Genomic DNA, 27870 nt, shown 5'->3' on the forward strand with positions numbered 1-27870 from the left:
CACACACACACACACACACACACAGGGAGAGAGGTAAGTTTCTAGCTCAGTCAAGCAGCCTTGGAGCTGCTGAATTTGAATCCACCAATCAGAGAGCCTGTGCACTTTTTCCCGCCAAAACAGGTGCACGCAGCACAGAGAGGCACAGGATTTTTGCAGTCTATTTCTCATAATGACGACTCCCCTCAAACAAATGACCATAATTTCCTAACCGTAGGGGCTAGAACGGTCATTCTTACACCGTTTTGTTCAGAAGAGATGGGGGAATCTTAAAGTGTTGACAATTTATCATTAAAATATGAATTATTAAAGATAATTTACTTCTAATGCACCATAACTGAGTAGAGCAAAGCAAAAACTGCCTTGACTTGCCCTCAAACAACGCTTTCTAACTCTAAATCTATTTGGAGTATCAATATCATTCTTTCACCGTAAGAGACAGCAGGCTTTGGTGAACAATCATGGAAATTTTCAGGTCTCTGTGGAAATCCATTAAAAAGATATGACGAGAGAAAAAAGTGGTTCATTTCCAGAGTTTGAAATCTGAAGAAATCTGAGCGAAGGACGAATTTCCTACCCTCAAACAAGTCTAACTCATTTCAGAACGGTAATAGGTGAGAAAATAATTCTTGAATTGTGAGCGTCAGGAGTGTCTGAAGATATACTGGGACAAGCCTTATGTCTTAACTTTGCTTCGTTAAGGAGATATGACGATTCGAATATGCCTCTCATTACAGAAATCAAGCAGTGATTTTGAACAAGCTCTCCATTGACTTTCTATGGAGAGTTTTGCGACTTTGTGTTGGTCTGACGAGATTTGCCAAAATTTTATAAATCCCACAACAATGATAGTGACATTTTCGGAAACCCAGCAAAAATACCTAAGTTTTGATGTATAATTTGTGGAAGTTGAGTGAAAATTGAGCAAGTAGCAAGAAGTTGTTCGGACATGAAGAGAAGACTGCAAAACCTTCAGTGGCACACTGGAAGCCAAGTGCATAGCAACCATAACAACGCATGTATTTTGTGAAAAATCAAAATTTTGCAACTGAAAACTTTAAGAGGCATAAAAGTAAAACGGTAAAAGATTTGAAAAAGCTGAATCATACCTGAATAGCCCAATAATTTGAGAACATTTTACATATTATTGTGTGGATGCTTAAAGCATCCACACAATAATATGTACAGAACTGAGAGAATGTCCGCGATGTGTCACATGAGCAATATTAGGCCTGAGGATGTTATTCAAATAAATTATAGATTGTGCTGAAAAACGGTAACGTTCACACAGAAAATCATCAGGAAATGATAAAATGTCCAAACGCGCTCTAATCACTCTCTCCCGGCGGAGAGCTCTGCGGAGAATTTGGGCTTCAACATCTACTGGCTCTTCAAGGAAGGGACACGCCATGTCTGACACTTCCTACAGTCAGGTTTCTGACAAAGAGGCGGAGAACGTCAGGGTTAGTTGAAGTAAACCTGCTAGGGGGCAGGTTAGCTTCACGGAGTGTGTCGTCATAGTAACTCACTCAGAATTAATCTAAACTCGCTTTGTGAAACCGAAAACCCAGAGTTTTCGTTAACTCAGGGTATACTTACTCAGAGTTTGCACTAAACCGGCTTTCTGAAACAGGGCCCAGGGGCCCGTTCTTTGTACGTGGCTTACTACATCCAAGATCAAATGACACATCCAAGACCAAATCATCGCGCTAACCGTGAGCTCGCTATCCCGGTTCTCCGAACACACCTGCTGTTGACGATTAGTACAGCTGGATGAAGTAATGTGAGATCACTGGGTGTCGTAAAAGGGGCTACGCATCAATAGTAGAAACATTGATCGGCAACCCTCTGATTGGTCGGCGAAAATGTCGAAGGAGCGCGCTCGGTATTTTTCGGCAGCAGAGCAAGAACTCTTGAGTGAGGGATTTCAGGAGTTTCAGAGTTTAATCAGAACGCAAGGGAACACTGCAAAGGCTGCAAAAGCAAGGAGAGAGGGCTGGCAGAAAGTTGCTGACAAATTAAACTCGTAAGTAATTTAATAATAACAATAATAATGGAGTGGATTGATATAGCGCTTTTCAAGGCACCCAAAGCGCATGACAATGCCACTATTCAGTCACTCTCACATTCACACACTGGTGGAGGCAGCTACAGGTGTAGCCACAGCTGCCCTGGGGCAGACTGACAGAAGCCAGGCTGCCATATCGCGCCATCGGCCCCTCTGGCCAACACCAGTAGGCGGTAGGGTAGATTTAATATATTACACTATATTATCCAATAATATATTACATTATATTATATTATGTTAAATTATGTTATATTATATCCCCTTTCACATTGGAGCCACAACAGGACCCACTAGAACATGGGAACAAGTAAAAGTGAAATATAAGAATATTCTACAGAATGGTAATATTTATCACTTATATTGCTTTTAGTCTCTTGGAAAGAGACCCTGGAATAATCTGTTAGTTTGTTCATAACAGCAACCAAGAAAAGGGCAGAGCAAAAAAAAAGACAGGTGGTGGTCCTGCACCCCCTCGTCAACAAGTTGGTTAAGTAAATAATACCCTCACGGGAATATCGATATCTCTCAATGAGCACACTGTCGCGCTGAGCTAAAGGATCCTGTCTATCCCGCAATATACGCTGAATTCTGAGGACTCTCCTTATCAATCTTGCACCTTGCAATGGGTGGCTCGCGTATACGGACAGGACATGGCTGCGACAGGCTTCCCAAATCCACCTTCGCTTTTATAGCCGTGGTCTCTCATCTTGCTTACATGAAGTAATTTACTATTACTACTCTGAAATATGAATTACATCTGTAATAATCACATACATGTAATAGAATGTTAATAGTACATTTCCCTTTTTTAGGAAATGACCTGTATGTATCTGTGTGACATCAATAACAGGATCAAGTGCTGCATTATCTTTAGTTACATTGATGTTATTTATTTATGGTGGAAACAGTGGTGGAATATCGCTGTTGCTTTCGTATAACTGAAGCGGACATGCCTGCGTGGCCGCGATCTAATCCTGTTTACATAAAGTAAACCTGCTCCCGAGCAGGTTTACGCTTACGGCTCTGTTGCTATGACAGCAAGTCCCGGATGAGCTTCGGGGAACCGAACGATCCAAGATCACGCGAAATCGTCAACAATCTAATCCAGCTAACTTACTTAGCGAGGTACGAAGAACGGGCCCCTGGAACATAGCTTACAAGGTAAACAGAACTAACACGGAAAACAATCTCCCCTTCTGGATTAGCAGCGCGTTACCAGTGTTGCCAACTCCTCAGTAAGGAAAATCGCTATTGGTTGTCCTAAAAGTCGCTAGAAGTCGCTAAATGACGTCATCGCCTAATTTGCAAAATTGGTCATGCTAATCTAATTGTAACCTATGTTGTTGGAGAGAGAAATAACATCGTGGAAGAGACATAAAGTGAGTAAAAAAACGTCCTAAATGCATTTAGAGTTTATTTAGAACTACAAATTAAATTTATTTTAGCAATTATTGTTTTTTTTAATGTCACAATTCCAACCCTGCTCCTTTACCCGGGCTTGGACCGGCAAAAGTGACCCGAAATAGGCACTCTGGTGGAGTTACTTTGTGTGTGTGTTTATAAGTAAACACACACACAAAACAGCATAAGAGTAACAGCATAAGAGTAAAAGAGTAAAAGAACTGACTGCGTTACAGCACCCGCTGCTTGTTCAGAGTAAAAGCGATACGCGCTTTCACGTCTTTTTTAGCGACTTTTTTTGGTTTAAAAAAAAACAAAGTCACTAAGGGGTCTGAAAACTCGCTAAATATAGCGACAAAGTCGCTAAGTTGGCAACACTGCGCGGTACCCTAAACTTCCGCCTACGTCATTTCCTATGGCTCCACCCCACACAATATTGCAGAACATAAATTCCCAGAGCCTTTTATACACAGATAGTGAATGAATCAGGTATTTTCCATATGAATTAAAACTTAATTTCAATGCCTGAGCACTTTACTCAGATGTAAATGGTCTGTATTTATATAGCGCTTTACTAGTTCCTAGGACCCCAAAGCGCTAATTCATCGGGCCGTTTACCACCACTTGATTAAATCCATGGTTGCAAGATAAAAATTCAATTTACTGATTAAGATAGATCTTCTAAGTTGCAAACTTTATTTTTGGGGTTGTGATGAATTAATAATTTTGGTAATTACATCAAATTAATTTTGTATGTAATATGAAATTAAATCCCAATATTAATGTGTCCAAAACAAAATTCAAGTTGCAATTACTCAAAGAAATTGAATAGATAACTTATTTTTTCTCCATTTTAACTTCTGATTTCAAGTTCCCTCCCCTACCCACTTAACGTACCCGGGCAAATTCACATATTAAGACTGTGCTTGCATGGCGGACTTGCAAGCTTATGTAAAAGAAATTTCAAGGTAAGTAACATTTAATTTACAAATAACAGTTCTACTAAAGCAAAGGATTTGTGCTAGTCACATTGGTGGATTTGTGTATGATGTTATGCTGATACACTTGAGGAAATATTTTACACTACCACATGTAGCTAATGCTAGCCATTCTAAACTTTAGCACAGGTGTGGTTAAGACTTATAAAGTTTCATTTGACAAAAGTCTTTAGCTAGATAGTGTTGCTGTGGCTAGGAAAAGCATGGTTGAAGTTTTGCTACACAATGCAATCTAATTTTGATCAGAAATTGTGACTTTTTTTAGGCTGACTTTTTTTAAAAACCAACATTAGAAGCCTTTAAGCTGTGAATAGCTTTGTCAGTGGGATAACCATAGAAACCTTTTTTTTTCTGTCTGGCTCACTTATTTTATGTCTTTATAAAACTTGCATAACGAGACGCCATAAATAATATTACATTTTATTGTGGTTACTATTGTGATACAGCTTAAAGTATGTATTGTTCTTGATCTTTAAAGTTGTATCTAGCTTTATTACTTTTTCTAACACAGGTTGTGTGAAATATTGTTAATGTGATTCCGACAGCATCATTCTGGCATAGGCTATGTAAACCTACTTGACATTAAGACTTTACGTAAGCAGTTTGTACATAGTATGATTATCTAGGGTCATTAGTAGTTTGTTAAGTTAGTACACATTTTTACAAAATGGGCTGGGTGTGCAAAATGTGTACATTTCTAACTACAAAAACACTACAAAAACAGGGCTGCTAAAACATTATAGATTACGCCATAGTTATGGAGGGGGATGTCTCCCATGTCCTCACCAAGATTGTTTTTGTTCCTTCAAAACTTGGGGTAGCCTTAGATCACATCTATCAAGAAATCACTCTCAGGAAACTCAGGAACGAGTCACATCTGCAGAAACTCTGTCTTTCACTTGCCAGTGTTGTAGCACCAGTGCAATCTCCACAGAAAAAATGTTTTTCGAGCACCTTGGTCGACATTTGAAAAAACACGAAACGGTCATTTGTGTATTTAAAAACTGCAATTTCAGCACTAATGTTTATGGAACATTTGCCTCCCACAGAAGCCGAAGGTATACTCCTCATTCACTGCAAGACTTCAAGGAAAACCTGTTAAAAAGGTATGTGTGTTCTTCAAACACAGAAGATTGTAGTAATATGGATGTTCAGGATGAGGAATTATCGATTACCAATGATGGTCAAGGTAACGATGATGATGTGAGAGATCTACCAAATATCATTGAAAAAAACATGGCATTGTTGTTTCTAAAACTGGAGAGCAAATTTAACGTATCTAACAAGTGTATTGATGAGATTATTGAGGAATTACACTTTATCACCGAAACAGCATCAGGCCCCCTCATAAAAGAGATTTTACAGTCCTGTCTGAGGAAGAACAATTGTGAGATAGATGAATCTGTTGTGTCAGATATGGTGACAGAGCTTTGTGAGGCCAACCCCTTTACCTCCACCTTGTGTAGTGGTGGTTCACTTTCTTCTGCCTACAAGAGAAGGGCATATTTTAGGGAGCAGTTTGCTGTAGTGGAACCAGTGGAGTATGCACTTAGTAGGGAGGCAGACAGAAGCTTCCAGTATGTTCCTATTCTGAAGTCATTGCTTCAGGCTATGACACGGAAAGAGATCCAGGATTTGATCTTGCATGATGAAAAACCTCAAGGTAAAGATGGAACACAGTACAGGGCAATTTTGTGATGGCATTTATTATAAAACAAATGAGTTGTTTTCTGGAGAAGATCCTACCATTGCTATTATTCTGTATATTGATGACTTTGAAATATGCAATCCCTTGGGTACGTCAAGGAAAAAACACAAAGTCACTGCTGTGTACTGGGTGATAGCTGATATTCCTGCACAGCTCAGATCTTCACTGACCTCCATCTTCTTAGCAATTCTCTGCAAGGCTGATGATGTGAAAAGATTTGGTTACAGTACTGTACTGGAGCCACTGCTGAAAGACCTTGTGAGCTTGGAGGAGGAGGTAAAATGGTAAATGGCCTGCATTTGTATAGCGCTTTTCTAGTCTACTGTAGATGTTACTGTGCTAAGAGAAGACATCAAGGAAGCACTGCATGCTAAATTTGCTGGTGAAACACGCATTCAGATAGCCAACAATGTATGTTATAGCGGCACAAAGTATGCAGTTGGCATGATTTTGGCTAATGGCTCGACAGGTGGTGTGACAGATTTTGGAGAGTTGATCCAAATAGTTGTTTTGAAGGGCATGCTTGTATTCATTGTTAAATGCTTAAGTGCTTGGTCAATTGAGCATCTCAGGAGCTATGTTCTTGAGAAAACACACACTGTGAAAGTGCTAGAGCCATCAGAGCTGTCTGATATCTTCCCCTTAACACCTTACATGCTTGGTGGAAAAAGCATTGTAACCCTGAAACGTTACATTTATGTCCCATAGAATGCCAACATAGCCTTGACTTGTCAAATTTGGAAGTCAACAAAAGTCCAGAACAAAAAGACAGTAACAGGGTTTTCTCATTTGTAACTTTTATATGATGATCAGCCTTGACATTACATTAAGATGTGGGTACAAGATGCAAATAAAGTGCAAGAACATAGTATGATATTGTTGTTGACGTTGTTATAATGTAGTCTTCATGTTTTCATTTAAAACAGATTGAGAAAAATTAGAAGGAATAGAGTTTGGTGTTGGCCTGGTATTTTGTGAAGCCAACTCTGTGGGAAACGCTATTGTGCATTTTTTACTTACCTTCATTGTTATGGTGCTCACTGAAACATTTTAAACCTTTTTTTTTATTATTACAGATGTCACAACCAGCCCATCTACGAGTGATTCTTTCAGAACATGATGTCGAGAAACTGGCATTACCATCTGGAATCCCTGGAACAGTTGAGGAACTTCATTCAGTTGTTCAAGATACATTTAGGATTTCTGGGGATTTCTGTTTTCATTACAAGGATGCTGATTTTGGTAATGAGTTTTTCTCCTTGCTTTCAACAACTGACATTAAGGATAAGGACACTATCAAGGTGATCTATATCCAGGAACCTCCTACACTAACTCTGACCTTAACAGATGTAGACAGATCCTTTACAAGCCTTGCTGATGATCCTCTTCAATTTTCTGATGATGCCTGCTCATCTGCATTGTCACATGACACATTGCCTGTCTCTTCAGAATTAGAGACAGAAATACCAGTCCAGCGATCAAATGGATGGCCCATAGAATTTCCAATCCCTCGTTTCTCTACCAGTACGGAGATTCTGCTGCAGTCCGGCAATCAAAACTTCATTTGTTCTGGGACTGTTTTTGGTACTAAAGATCTCATCACACTACTTCCAGACATCCTTGGAAGTTTAGCTGAGGCTATTTTTGAGTACACTGCTTATCCATCAAGTGCACAACTAAATCAAGTAGCAGAGACCTTGACTAAAAAACATCCCTGCCTCAAAGAACCAGGTTCTTTTCATGGATGTTATGGATGGATTCAGCGCCTCAAATATAAAATGAACAACTTCAGATCCAATCTTCGAGGTACTGGCTGCCCCGAAATTGTGGTGAACTCACTCAAGAGGAAACCAGCACATGAGCAGGCTCCTGCTAAAAATGTTAAAAAGCCTAAAAAGGCTGAAGTAAATTACCTACCTCCACATCCTCAAGGGGAAACAAGTGGAAGTTTGGAGAAGGAAAGAGTGGACCTCTTGTGTGAAGTGATGAAGAGGGATAATTGCCAGGTGATTGCAGGGAAAATGGGTAAGACATTCTCTCTTCGCAGGCAAGAAATCGTATATGAGGCACCCGCTATCAGGAACTTCATGGAGCGTTGGCCTGCATTATTTGATGCGACACAGGTAACAAAAATTTTCTCTTACATTTCATACATAATACACTCATATCACTCCCCATATGTTCTATATTTGATTTTCTGATTACAATCTTAATCCTAATGCACAAAGTAAAAAAATAAATAAATAAACATTCTCATACACAAATATTTTTGAATGCAACAGTAAATAAGCAGAAACATGACTCCAACATTACAGAAAAAAAAAAGATGAATGTGGTGGATTATCAGTTTAAAGCAAGTTTATCCTAAATGCTTTAAAAACAACAGGTTTCTTTTAAAGATAATTTTGGTGAAGTCTGCAGTTTCCTATAACAGAGTATTTAACTGGTCCAGGTTTTCACAAGTGACTCATTTAAAGAGTATGGGGAAAAAACAATCAGTAATAGTGGGCCATTTTGATGTTGTCCATTTTACTGCTGTGGTTCATACAGATTTAGTTGTTCCTCTTTAACTAATGTATTAGAACATTCATTAATGCAATATAGCTAATTGTCTGCAAGGATTAATTCTTCTGTTTGTGTCATCTACAGATAAAGGAAGAGTTCAAGAGAATAACCACTGTAAGCCTGGAATCCACGTTAATGGCTAAACTTGACCATTGCATCCCAAAACTGATGGATGTCGTTTCATCAAGGGGAGGAGCTAAAGGAGTGAGAATCAGGCAGATCAAGGACATGCTTCTTGAGGTATGATAACTATTTAGACTTTGTGTTGCACTTTGAGTTATCTTTGAAATGCACTTTGTTGGCAGTCACCCATGTAGTTTATACTCATACTTTATCTTTTTTTTTCTTGAATAGCACAATACAATTGAAATGCGCAGAGAAGTAGCCATCCCCTGCCTTATCACATACCTTGGAGAGAAGGAAGAAGACCTTTTCATGGAGTTTGGTGTAAGTAATTCAGCATCTTAAACACAAATAAATCCACACAATCACAGTGTAAATTTGTAAATATTTTTCACTTAAGGTCACACCCTGACCAATAATATCATAGCAATGGCCTATTCAGCTTAGGTGTTGGGCATGGCAAAAGGCTCCTTGAACAATTCAACTAATGATTGTAGCGTTTCACTTAATCATTTCAGCTAATCCAATATGTCAAAGCTAATAATTATGTATATGTTCGATTTGAGTTTATTGTTTTCCTTAGTTTTACATTCTAAATTGATGACCAAACCTGGCATACTGTTGTTTAGTTTTCTTAAAAACAAACTAGAATGTTGTCTTTAGGCCTACACAAGTGAACCTCACATTAAGCAAGTAAATCCCATGTTAGAAATCGATTTAGGTAGAGCAGGTCAAACTGGTCATAGAAAATGTTGTTCATGTTGTGTGGTTAAAAAAAATCAAAACAAAAAACGGGCTTTGTTTTTATTGATTTATCTTATGATACCATAATTTTGTCTCATGCTTATTGATGCATCCTATTTGGGTCAGTGTGTGTGTGTGTGTGTGTGTGTGTGTGTGTGTGTGTGTGTGTGTGTGTGTGTGTGTGCACTGATCTTCTGAATTATTAAGATTCAGCAAGGATAAAAGTCTAATCTATTGTTAACCATTCCTCGCCGTCAGTCCTCTGACCGTGGTCGGGAGACGCGAGGGGAGATGCTTCCTCCAGGGCCGAAGTTTGTCCTCCTCCGGGGTTAACTCCCTTCACTTTTGTGGAGTAGTGAGGCAGACAGAAATCAGCCGAGGCACCGGAGAGTACTGAAGAGATGAGGCTTTAATAACAGTACTGCACACTTTGAAAACACACTGCATAGCCTGTAGCCCATTAGAACGCTGCTCCCGGTCGCCCTCTCTACCCATGACACGCTCTCTCTCTCTCTTTTCCCTCTTTCGCGCCCTGCGTTTCCTTCACGCGCATGCTCACACACACATCACATACACTCCTTACTGCACCCAGTCACACACAAGACAGCAATTCCTGCAACACTATAATCAACTAACCTATTTTTAAAATGTGCTTTACAAGGACACAGAAGAATTTGAGGCCAACCTAGAAAGGCAGGTGATGAAAATTGCCATCATCGGTGACCGGTATACCCCTGGATCTGACCACAAGACTGCAACCATTGTGGTAGAAGGAACAAAAATCCTGGAGGGCCCGGATATCCCAAGTTGCTGTGCGTTACTCATGGGCATAATATATGCTCTCAATCTGAGCTATTGCAAGGAACTGAAATATACTTTCGAAGTCTTTCAGAAGCTGTTGCTTGATCTTGATGGTCTGAGAGCCAGTGCAAAAGTAAGTCTCAAGAACAGTATGTTCTAAAGATGTCACTTGTTTTGAGCACTAAGAAATTTTATTCAGATTGTGTTACTTTGTATTTGGAAGTCCACTGGGAAAAAAATGATAGTGTTGATAAAAAATAGAAGACACTAATTTTTTTCTATCTAGTTATTTTTGATATTATATTCAAGAAATGTGTCTTGACAGTTGTTGTACTACCCTGTCCTTAAAACTTATCCTGCATTTAATCCTCAAAGAGATGTGCTGATGAATGAACCAGCATTATGTTAAACATGTTGACTCTGTTTCAAAAATTGTTAACCATTTTGAGTCCTGTATGTGTAAAATTAATCTTAAATGTGTTTACTGCATGAAAGTTTGAACACTGAAAGTTAACATTTACTGAACACTTAGTACAAATGTTTTCTAAGTGGATTTCTGGTTTATTTTCACTGTTTAACTATAAGGTGTTGAATTGCCTAAAGTAAAATATAAATTGTACAAACTGTACAAACAATAAAAAAAGTTAATTGCTTAAAAATGTGGAATTCATTCAATTCTTAAAAGCTAGTGCAATAATAAAAACAAGAAAAAGCTAAAATTATGATGATAATGAAGAAAATCAGCTACTTAATATTTTAAATGATTAACTTAAAAAAATGTTTTCGTAACTACTATCATTAATTACATAACACTTAAAAAACAGTTTTGAATAATATGGAAAAAGAAGTTGGAGGAACATAAATTATTTGAGTAAACAACTTAAAAACATGTTTTTAAGTTACCAATTATTAAGTATATGGTAATTAAAATTACCTTTACTTATAGAGGAAAAGTTCATTCCTCTAACTCAATGTAGTTTGTTGGTTCAACGTAATTTCTACACAAGTTATCTTAACGCAAAAAGATTAATGGAAACTGTTGCGTTAATTTTTTTTGTTGAGCTTAAACAATAGTTTTTAGAGTGTACACATTCACACACTGGTGATGGCAAGCTACATTGTAGCCACAGCCACCCTGGGGCGCACTGACAGAGGCGAGGTTGCCAAACACTGGCGCCACTGGGCCCTCTGACCACCACCAGTAGGCAACGGGTGAAGTGTCTTGCCCAAGAACACAACGAACGAAACTGTCCAAGGCTCAAACCGGCAACCTTCCGATTACAAGGCGAACTTCCAACTCTTGAGCCACGATCGCCCCACCTACTCAGATGTAGACAAAAAAGGATCTTTAATAGATTCTTGTTTGGCATAGGAGAAACAAAAACCTAAGGAAGGTAAGTGATGACAAAGAAAACCACTCTTCTGGTCCATGTGGGGCTTCTATTGAGGTTCTGAAACTGCAGAAATGTGACACGGTACAGGAAGGCCACCACTTTGTTTGCTGCATTGTATTTACAATATTCTTTGGTGGTGATGGTGGGAGGGAGATGCATGTTTAATGAACCACAAGGTCTTTCAATGAGGGATTGAGGAGTCATCTGCTCCCACTGATCACATATATCATAAAGATGTAACATCAAATGGAGTTATTGCGTGTAACATAACTGAATGCTTTTCATCTTTCATCAGTTCAAATAAATCCATACATTTTTCTTATTACTTTTTTTTTAAAATGCTTGTGTTTCGACTCATTTCTTGTCAAAGTTGGCAGACTTTATTTTTAAGGAAGAGGTGGTCTCATTTAATGAGCGTGCATCAATGAACTCTGAATGGCCCACTGATTCCAGAAAGAAACTTACTGGCCTAAAATGCTCTTCAGTTGTCAAATGCAAGTCTGCTTTAGAAAACAACATAATTATCTGTGATCAACAGATCTGTCTGAATAGTCTCAGGTGTGTGGCCAACATGAGAGAGAGGTAAGGGAAATAGGGAATGCTCACAGTTGATGTGTTAATTATAGAAGAGTCATGTAACTTATGCTTCAGTTTCTACTAGACACACTCTGTGTGTGCTACAGTCATACAGGAACCAAGACTGGGGCGAATAAATGTACAGAGCTGACTGGAACCAAGAACCATCGAATAAATTCATTAAAAGATCCAACGGGTGGATTCACTGTCTGTGATGGACAGGCTTCAGACAACACTGATGTAAATACTGCAAACTTTACTAGGAGCCCACCCGGCCTGTAGCAAAGAAAGGAATGTCCAATACTATTTCTATTTGTACCTTTCAAAGTAAAAGACGAGGAATGTTAACAGTAAAGTTAATTTACATTAAAGTCAGTAGCAAGCAGTACTCTCTTTAATCTTGATAAAAGTATATTTCACATACTTAAGTTCAAGTTGGAGGGTGTAGAAGAGACAAAATACAGATTGGTCCAGATCACAGTGGAAGAGGTCGTCAGGATGGGACAAGTTTTGTAATTATGTCCTAAACTGTCCCTAAACTTTTTTTTTAAGAAAAGCTTTCTTCATAGCCACACTCTAACCTCTATGTATAAAATTATGTCCACTGATACACACACACACACACACACACAGCTGAATTCCACTGATACACTGTGGGTGTAAGTTAAACTGAATCGTACCAGAAATCATGGTAACCAGCGTGACTGAGGAGGACACTGAGCAGATGGGCCTATGCAGACTTTGGGAAGTACTTTGAGCTTGCACAGGTAGTTTTAACACATGAGCCTACTTGAAAATTGCAAAACAAATGCAGATGTGTTGAAGATAGTCAACTGCCAACAGTTTCCAAATTTGCCATGGGCTATTACTTTACCTTGAAGGTAAAGTAATAGCCCAATGGACTTATATCCATTTTTTGTCTCATAATCTCTTCACTGAGCTGGGAAGTCCTTCTCGTGGCTCACCCATCGCCTGTGGTTTGAGAGTTTGGTAGTGCTGTGCAATACAATACATTTTGGTATTGATCTGAAACCAAGTAAATACAGGGCCACTATTGCCAATACCAATACTAATAGGGATACTTTTAACTTATAAAGGAGTTTGATTCAGTGTTTCGTGATGAATTGGCATGACTTTGCAAATTCTTTTGCAAACACATTTTAGTGATGATGAAATCATTTTTACTTTCCAGAGCACATCTGTCAGCTTTATCATATTTTTGAAGCTTGCAATAAGGTCCAAAAGAAGGTTATTTTGGAGATCTGGAGTATGTCTATAATATATGTTCCTGTCGTTAAAACGAAAGCTGGACACCGTACAATCATTCTGGGCTCCACCACAGAGAAATCTACAGCTGTGCACTCTCCTTTCTAAACGAGCCTCACTTGTAGAACAAGCACAACAACATAATAGTAACATGATATGACACTGTTACCTGCGACTTCTTCCTGAATATCATTGTGACAGGCCCTGGCTGGTTTATGTAAAAGGCAGACATTTGCTTAAACACTTGTGAAGATATCACACAAAAAGCAGCTTCCAGACTAAAAGAAGACCCCCCCCCCCCTCCCATGAAACCTCATATTCTTGACGATTTAAGCTGTAATGTTTTTGTGCATCTCCAGCAAATCCCAGAATGCTGCACTATTTTTTTAATAAGCATGTTTTATCGAGCTACTCGACTCTATCAACTCTATGATTTCTCTGCGCAAAGTTCTGAGACTGGATCAGCAGCTGTCCTCCTCTCCGCGCGCTTATCGCGGTGGGTGGAGCCAAGCACGTCCCAATTTATTCATCAGGTTGTAAAATTTTAGAGAAGTAGTCGGTCAGATGAAGTGGTGACACAGAGAAACAACAGCCATGGCGAGGTCTAAGGCGAGAGTGTACACTTGTTGCGCACTGATACTACTCTGCTTGGTTGCTATAATTGTGTGTATTGCTGTACTTGCGAAACGCAAATGCCCAACTGGCACTTTCTCGAAAGCTGCAGTGGCCGCAGACTCAGGGAGATGTTCAGAGATCGGACGGTGAGTGACATTTGAAACTTTTCAACCAAACTGCTCTCTTTACTATGTTCCAACTAAGGCAAAATATGCTGGTTTCTTAACCAAAGTTTGGCAAACACTAAAACATTTTGGGGATCTTAACCCGGATAATCATCATCACGGAAGTGGAGGATTATGGTGTTTCTCTATTTACGAGGCAGCTCCTCACCCAAGTAATGAGTTCATGAGTTCAATGAGCACGCTTCAGTATGCGATTGCATAACCATGTAACATTTCATAAGAGTGGAAATTGGAGGTGATTTGCAAAACAGCGGTCTATGCAAAACATAAACATTTCCCTACTTTTAAGGCGCACTCGACAACGAAAATAGGAACGCAAAGTGATGAAGGACATTCTTCTGTTCATTTAGGGACATTCTTCAGAAAGGCGGCTCGCCAGTAGATGGCGCCATTGCTGCGCTGCTGTGCACCTCAATCATGAATCCACAGAGTGCTGGTATCGGAGGGGGGTCCATATTCACAATTATGGACGTCTCTGGTAACAAGACACCCTCACTCCCCTTATTCTAATGCAGCGCTTCAGGCCTGCCGGAAAGAATCAAGTTATAATGTCTCATCTTTTCAAAGGTAAAGTGAAAATCATCAATTCCAGAGAGACCGCCCCTGCAAACTTGAACCCTGACCTGCTTAAGTCATGTAACAGCACTATTCAAGTAAAAAAAGGTAGGCTGCTTTTCTTTTATAAGACTTCTGCATCAGTTTTTTATTCCCCTGCGTCTTTTGTAGGCTGTCTTTCTTGTTTTAATCTTCCATGTGTCATGCCCAATTACCGGCTTGAGAAGCTCCACATTGAGTAATGAATTTACAAGCTCAGGGCTCAAAGTTTAAAGACTTCTGTTTGGTGGTTTGTCATGACATAAGCAGCAGATCCTGTCAGACCATTCTGCAGATATATTTTCTTTGACAGGGATGACTTCAAGTAGCTGCGGTTACATACCCAAGGCACTGCAAGATCACACGTGCTAGAACAGCAAAGTGATTAATCTTCTATTCAGTTTAGTGTTAATGTAGGCGGACATAAATGGAAAGTAAAGTATGTAAATTATATTGTGTAAACATTATTAAACCAGGAAAACTGTAGACATGTAAAAACAAATAGTCAAATAGAAACATGGGGTGGCTGTAGCTCAGGTAGTAGAGCGGGTCACCTACTAACCGGAAGGTTGTTTCGATCCCAGTCTGCTCCAGTCTGCATGCCAAATATCCTTGGGCAAGATGCTAACCCCAGGTTGCTCTCTGATGCATCCATCGAGAAGCTCGACGGATGCATGTTAGTTAGATAGAACTAAAAACCTAGCAAAGTGATTGGGTGAATGAACAAGTTGTATAAAATACTTTGAGTGCTCAGATAGAGTAGAGAAGCGCTACATATGGATGATAAAGGAGTTACAGTAAACTCAAAACATGAGTAAATGTATGTGTTACTGTGATCAGATAGCAGATGGATTGGGGTTCCTGGGGAAATTCGAGGTTATGCAGAGGCACATCAGCTTTATGGGAAGTTGCCGTGGGCCGACCTCTTTCAGCCGACCATCAAACTGGCCAGGGAAGGATTCCCTCTTCCTTACGTCCAAAGTCTATACCTCCCAACCATCAATACAAGCAGCACCCAGTCACTGCGGTATGAAATATGTCGACAATGTGAGTTCAAAAATATGAGGAGCAAGCAATTAATGTTTTATCTCCCTGTCTTTGTCTTTTAGGAAACTATATTCAGACGAGAACGGAAACCTTCTTAAAGCCGGTGATACTGTGAAATTTGAGAAACTGGCTGACACTTTGGAGATGATCGCAAATGAGGGACCAGATGTGTTTTACAGCGGAACAATAGCGAAGGATTTAATCAGTGACATACAGAAAGAAGGTATTGTCAGACAGGTTTTATCCTGCTCTCTTTTCTGACCATTTTCTATGTCTGCCAGGCACAATGATCTAATTACAAACGAACAAATCAATTGGCTCTGTGAATCTCTGCCATGATCCCTCATAGGCTACACTGTGGGCTGTCTGGATCCATTAAAAGTTTTGATTATGAGATGCACTGTGTTCAGTTGTGCTTAGCAGAACCATTTATTTCAATGTTTTTGCTCAGGAGGAACACTCACACTGCAGGACTTGGCCTCATATAAAGTTACAGTGACTGATGCGTGGGCTGTTCCTTTGGGAGAGTACCAGATGTACTTCCCTCCGCCCCCTGCCGGAGGAATCATCCTCAGCTTCATCCTCAACATCATGAAAGGTTCCTGTTAGACACTGACTGCAGAGATTCTGATCATCTATACTTCGAAATCACTATGTGATGCTTTTGGATCATTTTATTTTTTGAGCTGAGCTGTTCAAATTATTGCATTTATTGGTTGTTGCATATGGTGTTTTTTGCATGGAAGAAACAGGTCCTATCAAATCTTTACAAGTGTGATACAGTGAGAATATATTTTTAAATAAAAGAAATAACAATTGTTTATATTTTCAGGATATAAAATGAACTCAGAACTTAAGACGACTGATGAAAAAATATTATATTATCATCGTTATATTGAAGCTTTCAAATTTTCCAATGGATTAAAGAAACATATCCGAGATCCAAAGTTCCACTCAAATAAAGTAAGTATCTGAAAATACCAACAAGAAGATTCAGGCATTAGGTTTCTCCAACAAGTACAAAGTCATGTTTTACCAAAACTAATTTCACTCAGTAACAGGCAAATCAGTTTATAACTTTTATGTAATGTGTGTTTTGTTTTTTGGTTTTTTTTCTGGATGTTTGGTTGATATTCTGTCTCCGTTAAAACAAAAGTACCATAAATTAGAGACATTTCTTTGTGAACTTACAAATTAATCAGGGGATCAAGTAATTATTTCCCCTTCACTGTACAGTAATGTGAAAAAGAACTTGCAGGACCTTTGCTGTACAGTCTTGTAGAAAACTAAGTACATCCCATGATTCAGTGGTGTGTTGAACCACTTTTAGCAACACTATCTTAAAACAATCATTTTCTATACGGCTTTATCAGTCTCTCACATTACTGTGGAGGAATCTGGCCCTCTCTAGGGTCTGGATCATGACTGAACATTTGCAAAACTGAACGTTTGCAAATAAATGTCTGCCTTTTACATGCTTCACAAGGTACCAAAGCCCAAACCGTCCCTCCTCCACTACTGTGCTTGACAGTTCGTTATGAGGTGTTTGTGATGATATGCTGTGTGGGTAGTGAGAAAGGAAGAGATACAGGCAGTGAAAATGAGCTTCCTCTGAAGGGTGACTGTGCTTAGCCTCTGAGTTAGGATGAGGAGCTCAGGAGGGGCTCAGAGTACAGCCACTACTCCTCAAGTTGAGGTGGTTTGGAGAAGAGGCCTTCTTCTGTCAACCCTTCTAAACAAGCCATTAGTGTTAGTCTTTCCTCGCTGTACTGTGAGTTTAGAGGTTTTCTCTAGTTTATATCAATTTCTTTGAGCAATGCACACTTTGACTTTAGGGTAAATTTACAGCAATTTCCAGTCGTGGGAAGATTGTAGCATTGTGTTAAAGCAATGGAACACTCTAGACTAGCAAACGTCTTCTTTTATACATGTATGTGTGCTCACTCTTACATCTGATCAAGTGCATTTGATTAACAGCATCAGGCTGCTACTTACCCTCTTAATTCTTATGGAAGCAGTAAGGGTGTACTTAGTTTTTCACATTACTGCATAGAGTGCTTTCTCCCATAAATCTTTCATTTCAACATGATAATTCTGACAGGCAGTGTAATGTTTGAAATAAATAAGTAACAAATAAGAGTTTTAAAAGCAGATGAACTCAAATCCCTTTTAGATTTGGCTCTAATTTGTTGTTTGTCTTGATATTCCTGTATTTTCTCTAATGCGTTTGTTTTTTTGCCATCTGTACTTCTAACAGATGGCAAAGAATTTCACAGAGGGTAGCTTTGCAGACAACATACGGATCTTGATCAGCAGCGACAAGACTCACGATCTCCAGTATTACGGCATCACTCCGTATCTGGAGAGCATGGGTACCACACATGTGTCTGTGCTGACTGAAGATGGATCCGCTGTGTCTGTCACCAGCAGCATCAACCACATGTCAGTGTCTGGATGAATCTGTTTCACTGTTATGCTGGACTTATGCTGGGCTTACACTGTGCGATTTTTGGCCCATTTTGAGCCGATTTTTGAGTCGTGCGACCGTTTTGACGATCGGCCCGATTTTGGCCTTCATCGTGCGTCGTGCATCGTATAGTATACGTGGGGTAACGAGACGCGATTAACACCTCACGACCAGCTCCAGATCATCAATCGCTTGGTCGCGAGGGTGTCACTGCAGTTTGTCACACTGCGCACGCGCAAACACAAATGTCAGCGAAAAAGACGGCGCAGCACGGCAGTGCAGCGTGTGATTTGGACACAAGCGATGGAGGCACAACTTGTAGAACTTTGGAAAGCTCATCCGAGCCTTTTCGATGTGGCCTCACAAAATTATCACGACCACAACAACCGTGAAAATAGTTGGATCTACACTGCTGCTCAATCACAGCTGCCTGATCAATGTTTTTCATTAGCAATTTAGCAAAGTTGATGGTGGTGGTGTGCGTGTCTGTGTGAGTGAAAGACAGAGAGGGAGAGCGAGCGACAGAATTTCTGTTATAACCTTCATTTTATGTACGCACAGTGTGAGCACTCAGGTCGCATCAGAGCATCGGGCCGTATAGTGTGAGACCCTGCATCGTGACCTATGAACTTTTAATCGCGCGACTGAAAAAAATCGCACAGAAGCAGCTATCAAAAATGTGTCTTCCTTTGAAACTGAAAGATTAAAAAGGTTTAAGAGATTATTTTTAGAAGCTGCTTTGTACAATGGCTGTACTGCAGAATGAGTTTGTGTTGTCTGCGTCACAGGGTGTAGATCTAGTTGATTTAATGTTGTTTTCTTTACAGATTTGGCTCCAAAGTCTTCTCTCCAAGTACTGGAATCATCCTCAACAACCAGTTGTATGACTTCTGTAGAAGAGCTGAAAGTATCTCTACAGGTAAAGGATCAGCACGATCCATTTTACATTTAATATTTATGAAACTCAAGCAATCACGGGAGAGCATTAGGCAGAAGAGGTGGCACAGTGAGGATTCTTTCAATGGCTTTTTACTAATGGCACAAAGAGTTTATTTTTTTAGTGGTAACTGTTATTTTCCCTTTCAGCAGTGGGATTAATGAAACACTGCCTCATTGTTAGACAAATCTTGTGAGACCAGTTTTAAACTGGAGCAACGGGAGACTCAGGAGCTTGATACAAAAAACCCTCCAAAACGTTATCATACCTTACGTCAAGATAAACAAGATAAACTAAGTAAACACATCTTGTTGTGACCTATTATTATCTCACAGTTCTGAAATCATTTTCCTGACACAACATATTTTTCTTTTATGTAATTATGTCAAAGATTCAGAAGAGGCTGCCGTAACATTAAGACACATATTCCTCAAAATCAGGTAATGTCAGTGCCAGCCAGCTGCTCATCTAGGTCACTGGGACAGTTTGGGACCCAAAGGAGAGACTTCACACTTATGATGTAGTTACATAAATACAGAGAAATTTCCACAGTTCCAAAACAATTAGTAAGGTTGCAACTTACTTGTCACGGTCCGGGGCAGCGGCCGTGTGAAGAGTGGAAGGAGGACTCAAATGCAGCACTTATTCAGATGTGAAGGGTGATTTATTAACAATACCAGACATAAAGTGGAGATGGCAAACAGAACTAAGGACGAACTAAACTGGGATAAACTACACAGAGGAGTGGCAAACCTGAACATGAAGGGAGAACAGCAGGGAGAGCACGCAGGGGATTTCACAAGGGATGAATACAGACGACGCGACGAGGAGCAGAGGAAAACACACACTATAAGTACACAGAGAGATACTGGGAAATCACACACAGGTGGGAGACACAGCTGGACCTGGTTAACCTGACGAGACAGGGGAACACTGACACCAGGGACCAATAGAGGGAGCACAAACCCAAAACCCAGTATCTAAAATCCCAAACACAAACCATCCCAAAACAGCCATGAATAATAATGAAAGTAATAACAATAAAGAACACAAACACAAAGTCACCGAGTCATGGTCGCAGGACCATGACAGTACCCCCCCCTCAAGGGCTGGCCCCTGACAGCCACAGAAACACACCACCAGACCCGGGCGGGTGGCAGGGGGCCCAGGACGGAGGGACCGGGCCATGACCAAAACGAAGGCCCCAGAGTCCCAAACAAACGTTCACAAAACCCACAGGGGAGCCGAGTCCGAAGCACAGTTCAGGCGGCCGGCCACGAAGAAGGCCGTGGCGGTGCGTAAAGAGTTCGGGAGGCCGTCCACGAAGAAGGCCGTGACGGCGCGCAAAAAGTTCAGGGGGCCGACCGTGCGGAAGGCAACGGCGGCCGCTCAGGCGATGGCGGTCCAGGGGCCGGCCGTGCGGAAGGCAACGGCGGCCGCTCAGGCGATGGCAGTCCGGGGGCCGGCTGTGCGGAAGGCAACGGCGGCCGCTCAGGCGATGGCGCCCGGCCAGTAGCCTAGCCAGCGGTCTAGAAAATGGCCGTTTAGCTCCAGACCCAAACGAGGCTGGGCCAGGCGAGGCTGAAGGCACGGAAGCCGGGGCCGCAGCGGGCGAAGATGCTGAAGACGCTGCTGCAGGCGATGGTGCGGATGCTGAAGACGCTGCTGCAGGCGAAGATGCAGACACGAAGGCTGGACCAGACGAAGATGCAGACACGAAGGCTGGACCAGACGAGGATGCAGACACGAAGGCTGGACCAGGCGAGGCTGATGAGGATGCTGAAGCGGAGGCTGGACCAGGCGCAGTGGGTGAAGATGAGGATGCTGTGGCTGAGGATGCGGGCACGAAGGCTGGACCAGACGAGGATGCAGACACAAAGGCTGGACCAGGCGATGCTGAAGCAGAAGCCGAAGCTGGACCAGGCGATGCTGAAGCAGAAGCCGAAGCCGGACCAGGCGTGGATGAAGCTGGAGATGAAACCGGGCCAGGCGTGGATGAAACCGGGCCAGGCGTGGATGAAACCGGGCCAGGCGTGGATGAAACCGGGCCAGGCGATGAAGAAGCTGTAGCTGAAGCCGGGCCGGGCGAGGACGAAGCTGTAGCTGAAGCTGGGCCAGGTGAGGATGAAGCTGGACCAGAATCAGGCGAGGCTGAAGCCGAGGATGAAGCCGGACCAGGCGTGGATGAAACCGGGCCAGGCGTGGATGAAACCGGGCCAGGCGAGGATGAAGCCGGACCAGGCGATGATGAAGCTGTAGCCGAAGCTGGGTCAGGCGAAGCTGACGCTGAAGCTGAAGCTGGGCCAGGTGAGGATGAAGCTGGACCAGAACCAGGCGAGGCTGAAGCTTCAGGCTGAGGCGTGGCAGTAGCAGGTGGTAGCGCTGCAGGTGATGGTACTGCAGGAGGCGGCGCTGCAGCCACAGGTGGAGAAGCAGCCACAGGTGGAGAAGCAGCCACAGGTGGAGAAGCAGCCACAGGTGGCCGGACGGGATCCTCGGGCCCCCCAGCCGACGTGGCAGTCAGTGTGGCATGAGGCTGGACGGGCTCCTCGGGCCCCCCAGCTAGCGAAGCAGGAGGCTGGACGGGCTCCTCGGGCCCCCCAGCAGGCGAAGCAGGAGGCTGGACGGGCTCCTCGGGCCCCCCAGCGAAAACAGCCGCAGAACCAGTGGGCACCGGGGCCCCCGGCACACATGAAACAAAACCAGTAGGCACGTGGGCCTCTGGCACACATGAAACAAAACCAGTAGGCACGTGGGCCTCTGGCACACATGAAACAAAACCAGTAGGCACGTGGGCCTCTGGCACATATGAGACAAAACCAGTAGGCACGTGGGCCTCTGGCACATATGAAACAAAACCAGTAGGCACGTGGGCCTCTGGCACATATGAAACAAAACCAGTAGGCACGTGGGCCTCTGGCACGTATGAAACAAAACCAGTAGGCACGTGGGCCTCCGGCACACATAAGGAGGGCTGCAGCTGCGCAGAGCACTGACCCTGTCTGTATGTACCCTATCACCTCCTTAACCGGTGGACTAATCTGAACAAAACTTTGCACAAACATCGTCACACATACAGCGATTATTAATATTATTAATACAGCAATTTTTATGTTTTTTTTCCATCATTCCTCTGCGAATGCGACGTTATGTTCTCCATTTTTTTTGTTTCACATGTCACGTTCAGTGTACCCCACCTATACCTAACTTAAAGGTGACCAACATTTGCATCTGTGTATTGTTTAAGTCACCACTAAATACAGAATGGTGTTTTTGCTAGTAATTGTAATAGAGATTTAGCCAACTTCAAATAGTCTACATACCAAGCTGTCCAAGGTTAGAAATAATCTGTTTACTTAGCGGCACATTTTATGCGTTTGTGGTTGGGCATTTGAATAAATCATTTTCTATTTGGATATTATTATTGGTCCAGACATATTCGAAATTTCTTTCTATATTTCTGTACAAACACGTGTGAGTACTTAGCTACACTGGCACTTTTCTGTCGATGTATCATATGTTGATGTAACTGAGGTATTTATATACCTGATAAAAATGCATATTTAATATTAGCATGTTAAGTTGTGAGCATGTTGGCATTTTAGCATTTAGCTAAAATTAGCATGCTATTGTTAGCTAAATGCTAAAAGCTCTTCTGTACCAAAGCAGGGATTCATGGCTACGGCTGTATTCTAGAGCTAGTTAATATGAAGCTTTAGCACCTTTTACACCTTTAGGAGCTGTGGATATCTATGGGGCGCCGTTTGTAAAGTGAAACATGCTGAAATTAACGGCAACATTTTTCCACATTTAGCTCAAAACCTTACAAAAACGTATTTTTTCGAGTAATTTTTTACAACATTTAGTAAAATATTTGTAACTTTTCATCAAATGTTAAATATTAAATCTAAATGTTAAATATTAAATCTAAATGTTAAATGTTAAATCTAAATGTTAAATGTTAAATCTAAATGTTAAATGTTAAATCTAAATATTATATTTAAATCTAAATGTTAAATGTTAAATCTAAATGTTAAATGTTGAATCTAAATATTATATTTAAATCTAAATGTTAAATGTTAAATCTAAATCTAAATGTTAAATCTAAATGCTAAATGTTAAATGTTAAACCTAAATGTTTAGGCTAATATGCAAATTAATTGTACGGATCAATGGAAATACCAAAATAAAAGCTTCCCGAAAACCTCCGGTGCAAAATTGTCTGTTCTCCTCCACACTTCTCCCCGCTTCACTTCTTGCCTACGAGCATGTCCAGCGATTTTGCTGGACATGTGCTGCAGCGATTGTGAAGTGGAGACTGCAGCTGCTAAGAGTGCACTACTGCTAAACCTTTGGATGGCCGACAAAACGGATCTTCCGATGTTTTCAGCTAAATCGCCGGACGTGCTTTCTCATGGTCGGGTTATGGCTGAATTCCAGTGGAATGACGGTCCCGCCATAATAGACGTTCCAGCCATGTGTTCCAGCCCTAAACCTAACCTTATCTCTAACTATAACCTTATTCCTAACCTTTATTAGCAGTTAAATGACGTAAAATAGTGTTTTCCAAATCGATTTTTAGAAAATGAACAACATGTGTAGATTGAGTCCAAACGGTTCTCATGTGCTCTCCTTTTTCCGATGCCGTAATTTAGGAACGTGTTGGGTACCCGAAAGCATAAAATGTTGACAATTTGTCACCTAGCGAAAATTATTACGCTTTGGGAGTGAGAACGTGTCTGACCACTACCGGCACACTTTTGCACCGGAGGTTTTCGGAAAGCTTTTATTTTGGTGAAAGGAGCTTGCAAAGAAAAGCGTCTGGACTTCTTTAAGTTGCTTGAAGACGAGGATGCCAATGTGAACATTGATGTCTGATGTCAGATGCTGAACAAAAGTAAACGGCACATGTCAGGGTTGAATAAATGCCCTTCACCCTCTGCTTCACATCATTCAGAAGCAATCATTTTGTGATCATTTTTCTCCTAACAGTGATGAGTGTGGATTGTAGTTTTGTGCTGTCACTCAAGGCTTTTGTTGTATTTCTCAGGAGAGCAGCCTCCCTCCTCTATGGCTCCAGTTGTGCTGAAGTCTCAGTCGAAGACACTGGTGATTGGATCGACTGGTGGGAATATGATCACTACTGGAATGGCCTCGGTACGTGTCCAGGAGATAAAATGATGCAAACCCTCTTTGGTGTTAGAGTAAACATTGTAGTCAGAGGCATTTTCACCCTAATCCATTCTTTAATCATCACTTTCCCATCTGAAAGACTGCAATGTATTCTACTATTTCTCTTCAAGGCGCTCATAAACCACCTTTGGTTTGGAAAGAGCCTTAAGGACGCAATTAATACTCCAGTTGTTTATGTCGACTCTGAAAATGCAGTAAAGTTTGAACCCAACTTTGAAAAGGTACGTGTAAATATTCAGTGTATTTAAATGATAGCACAATAAGAAATTCTGCTTTTGTTCTATCTGAATCTCTTCTCCTCTTTGTACTTCAGGATGTAATTGAGGCTCTTAAGAAAAAGGGACACAATCATCAACCAGCAACACGTTTCTACAATGTAGTTAACGCTGTGGAAAAGGAAGACAGCTGTATCTCTGCATGGTCTGATGAAAGAAAAAAAGGCAAAGCAGCTGGTTACTGAGGCCAAAAGCCAGGGATGTTAGTTTAATAGCATAGCTTTAAGGTTATACAAATTCTTGCAGCCACAAAACCACAAAATCTGTAGCAGATGGTGTCTGTCCTGCTGGAAAATCATTGAACAAGATGCTGATTATCTGTCTTCTTCAGCTGAGTACCTACAGAAGCATGTAGCAGTTGAACTCGTGGCCTCTAGACACAACTGACTCTAACAGTAACATGATGGATTTTGCTGCACAAGAAGAAGCAACAGCCTTATCTGTGACTGTGCCTGACCCCCCCCCTTTCACTCTTCTGCTTATTTGTACACATTTTACCATCTGGTACTTCTGCCATTTCTCTCTTCTCTGGCATTTCTTTCAGGTTTTCTGTAGTAAAAGCAACAGATACATATGTAAGGTACATGATACTACACTCGTGTTTCAGGCATGTGCATAATAAAACTGAGTTTAATGATAAAATAATTCAATGTTCAAATCATAAAGCCAAAAGAGTACAAAGAAAACAAATACATCATAAAAACTGAAAAAAATGTTATTATATTTTATAAATTATTGGGGATATATTGATATTGAATTTCATTATCTAAATTTTTATCAGCCAATTTAGGATAATAGTTGGTCTGATATTTAACAGCCAAATCTTTCTCTTAAATGTTGATTTCACAATCATGCAAATATTCAAAAAATATTCTTTGTTTGATGCCAAAATTTGGACATGAATAGACTGAATAAAAAAAAAACAATCATTCACATAGACTGCAGATAAAAGAAGTGAAAGAAGCACATAGTTTAAAATTACTTAAACCTGCGTTTTTTCTAAGCGTCGTGCCAGCTAGAGACAGTTGTATAGAAATCTGTGGGAAAACGGCTCGATTGTGGTGGATTTATAGGCTCAGTTCTTGCTTTAAGTCTTATAGATTACATGTTTTGTAAACTATGCTTCACATGATTGTTCAGATGGATGAAACAAAAAAAAATGGTGACAGGCATAAGACATTAGAAATAGAACACTACAAAGTAGTGGGTAACTTCACAGTGCCCGTGTCCCACTTGTATATTCAAGCTTTGTAAAACTCACAATTAAAACTTAATAGGCTAAACCAAATAACACTGGTGCGATTGTCATTGTCAGCTTCACAAAATCTAGAGGCAACAGACTATAGAGATTAATTCATAATGTTGTCTTAAATTGAGATATTCGTCCATTTGGTCGCAGGGTGTGTGGCATCAGTTTAACCTCCTAGGACATGGCATCCACATCAGTGGACATCACATTTTGGTTTGTCTAGACCAACATACTAAATTTTGCTCTACAAGGGCCTGATATCCACTTACGAGGACATTATACTGCCACTGTTCTATCGAAATTTAGATAGAATGTCATCTTATGTGGATCTCATTTTTCTCAGAAACAAAAATCAGGAAAAAAAAAATCAGGTAATTTTTTTACATTCATCAGGTCCCAAAAGCCCAAATAACAAAGAGAAATGAAAAATGCATGCCATGAAAGAGTTTAGGTCTTAGGAGGTTAAAATTCTTTAAAAAAATGAAATACTAAATATTTTTTGCTTCTTAACTTTAGTTTTTTTTTTTCTTTTGGATCAGAGGTTCTTATGTCTGACATATAAATAGCTGTTCATGCATAGCATTTTTACCCTTTGCACATGAGCTGCTTTGTCACTGTTATTTTATGTACATATATCAAATGAAAATTTTGCATTTGTGCAAAACATATTCCCTGTGTGTATAATAGTAATGGATACATCTTCAAAGTTGCTCATTTTTATAATAAATGGTTGAATGGTCAGTACTTTAAATTTCACCTTAAAATGTTATAGATGCATTGAAAATCTGGTTTCTATTTTTTTTTTTTGTAAAACCAAAATGATTAAAAAATGAATATACAGTTGAAAATAAAGTAAACAAAAGGAAAAAATAAATTCTGGTCGCAGTCGATGTTTGACAGCCGGGCAGTAATGGCTTTTTTGTGGATGTACCAATGTGCCCTTCTGCTGTTGGTCTCTCCCTCCAACCTGAGGTCACTGTTATTGATGTGTGCCCCGTAATGTAGTCTGTGCAGCCTGTCTATGTTGTTTCTCATAGATCAGTTTGAAATTTTTTGTGGGGGACATTGTAGCAGTTGGAACAAGATAATCCGATCAAACGTTGACTCATACATTCAGCAGAGACGTTTGCTGAGCGAAAGTTTGACGCACTTTCCAGTGAACACCTACAGCACGCAATCAATTCTCACAGCAACACAGATAAAATGTTATTTTACTCGTAATACAGGAAAATAAATCAATCCTGAAGGGAAAAGGTCAGATGATAAGATCCTGGTGTTTTTTAGGGTGGGCTGCTTTGCCCCGTCACATGGTATTTGGACCTCGGGGGGTGTGACAGTCACACTGTGCCCTGACCTTATAGGAGCCACCTGCTGCAAATGTCACATTACCATGTCTGGCAGCAGGAACAAAAGGTTGCCAGGAGAGGATCATGGATAGGGCCTCATGCGATGACCACCCTGCTTTTCCCTGGCAAACAGTGGCAGTTCAGGCATTTCACTGACAGCTCACCGCAGCGCAGATGATCTGCTGGCTGGGAAACAAGCACGACATTCCAATAACAAATCCCAAACAGCACGGGCTGAGCTGATTTCTTTGATTGCCCTATTTGCAGACTAATCTGCATAAATAAATAAATCTTCCTTTTGGGGGTCAGGTGCAGGCT

At 40.8% G+C, this 27870-nt stretch overlaps 3 protein-coding genes across 3 annotated transcripts; all 3 read left to right on the top strand.

The window, feature by feature from the left end:
• Nucleotides 1–8875: 8875 nt before the first annotated feature.
• On the top strand, nucleotides 8876–10568 carry LOC308403917 (uncharacterized protein; the record flags this gene model as incomplete). The annotated part of the gene is made up of 3 exons (XM_080893710.1): nucleotides 8876–8980; nucleotides 9095–9187; nucleotides 10269–10568. 3 exons carry the CDS (start codon nucleotides 8876–8878, stop codon nucleotides 10566–10568), a joined length of 498 nt encoding a protein of 165 aa, XP_080749836.1.
• A 3582-nt stretch (nucleotides 10569–14150) lies between these two features.
• Nucleotides 14151–27080, top strand: LOC308404581 (glutathione hydrolase 5 proenzyme-like). Its single transcript, XM_080894714.1, has 12 exons — nucleotides 14151–14405; nucleotides 14795–14922; nucleotides 15012–15107; nucleotides 15879–16065; nucleotides 16148–16308; nucleotides 16537–16683; nucleotides 16918–17048; nucleotides 18343–18527; nucleotides 19380–19471; nucleotides 24540–24646; nucleotides 24793–24903; nucleotides 24996–27080. The coding sequence occupies exons 1-12, from the start codon at nucleotides 14239–14241 to the stop codon at nucleotides 25140–25142; spliced, it is 1659 nt and encodes a 552-aa protein (XP_080750840.1). The 5' UTR covers nucleotides 14151–14238; the 3' UTR covers nucleotides 25143–27080.
• LOC308403897 (uncharacterized protein) lies at nucleotides 20676–22002 on the top strand (the record flags this gene model as incomplete). Its single annotated transcript, XM_080893694.1, has 3 exons — nucleotides 20676–20794; nucleotides 20865–21913; nucleotides 21950–22002. The coding sequence occupies 2 exons, from the start codon at nucleotides 20676–20678 to the stop codon at nucleotides 21844–21846; spliced, it is 1101 nt and encodes a 366-aa protein (XP_080749820.1). The 3' UTR covers nucleotides 21847–21913; nucleotides 21950–22002.
• Nucleotides 27081–27870: the final 790 nt, after the last annotated feature.

This window comes from Rhamphochromis sp. 'chilingali' (genome assembly GCF_963969265.1).
Source record: "Rhamphochromis sp. 'chilingali' genome assembly, chromosome: 10".
Taxonomy (NCBI): Eukaryota; Metazoa; Chordata; class Actinopteri; order Cichliformes; family Cichlidae; genus Rhamphochromis; species Rhamphochromis sp. 'chilingali'.

Bases quoted from the DNA above. Each gene is read 5' to 3' on its own strand.
- LOC308404581 (XM_080894714.1), top strand. From the start codon at position 14,239: ATGGCGAGGTCTAAGGCGAGAGTGTACACTTGTTGCGCACTGATACTA. The intron at 14,923-15,011 runs GTAACAAGACAC...ATCTTTTCAAAG, and splicing joins CACAATTATGGACGTCTCTG to GTAAAGTGAAAATCATCAAT. The intron at 16,066-16,147 runs GTATGAAATATG...TTTGTCTTTTAG, and splicing joins AGCAGCACCCAGTCACTGCG to GAAACTATATTCAGACGAGA.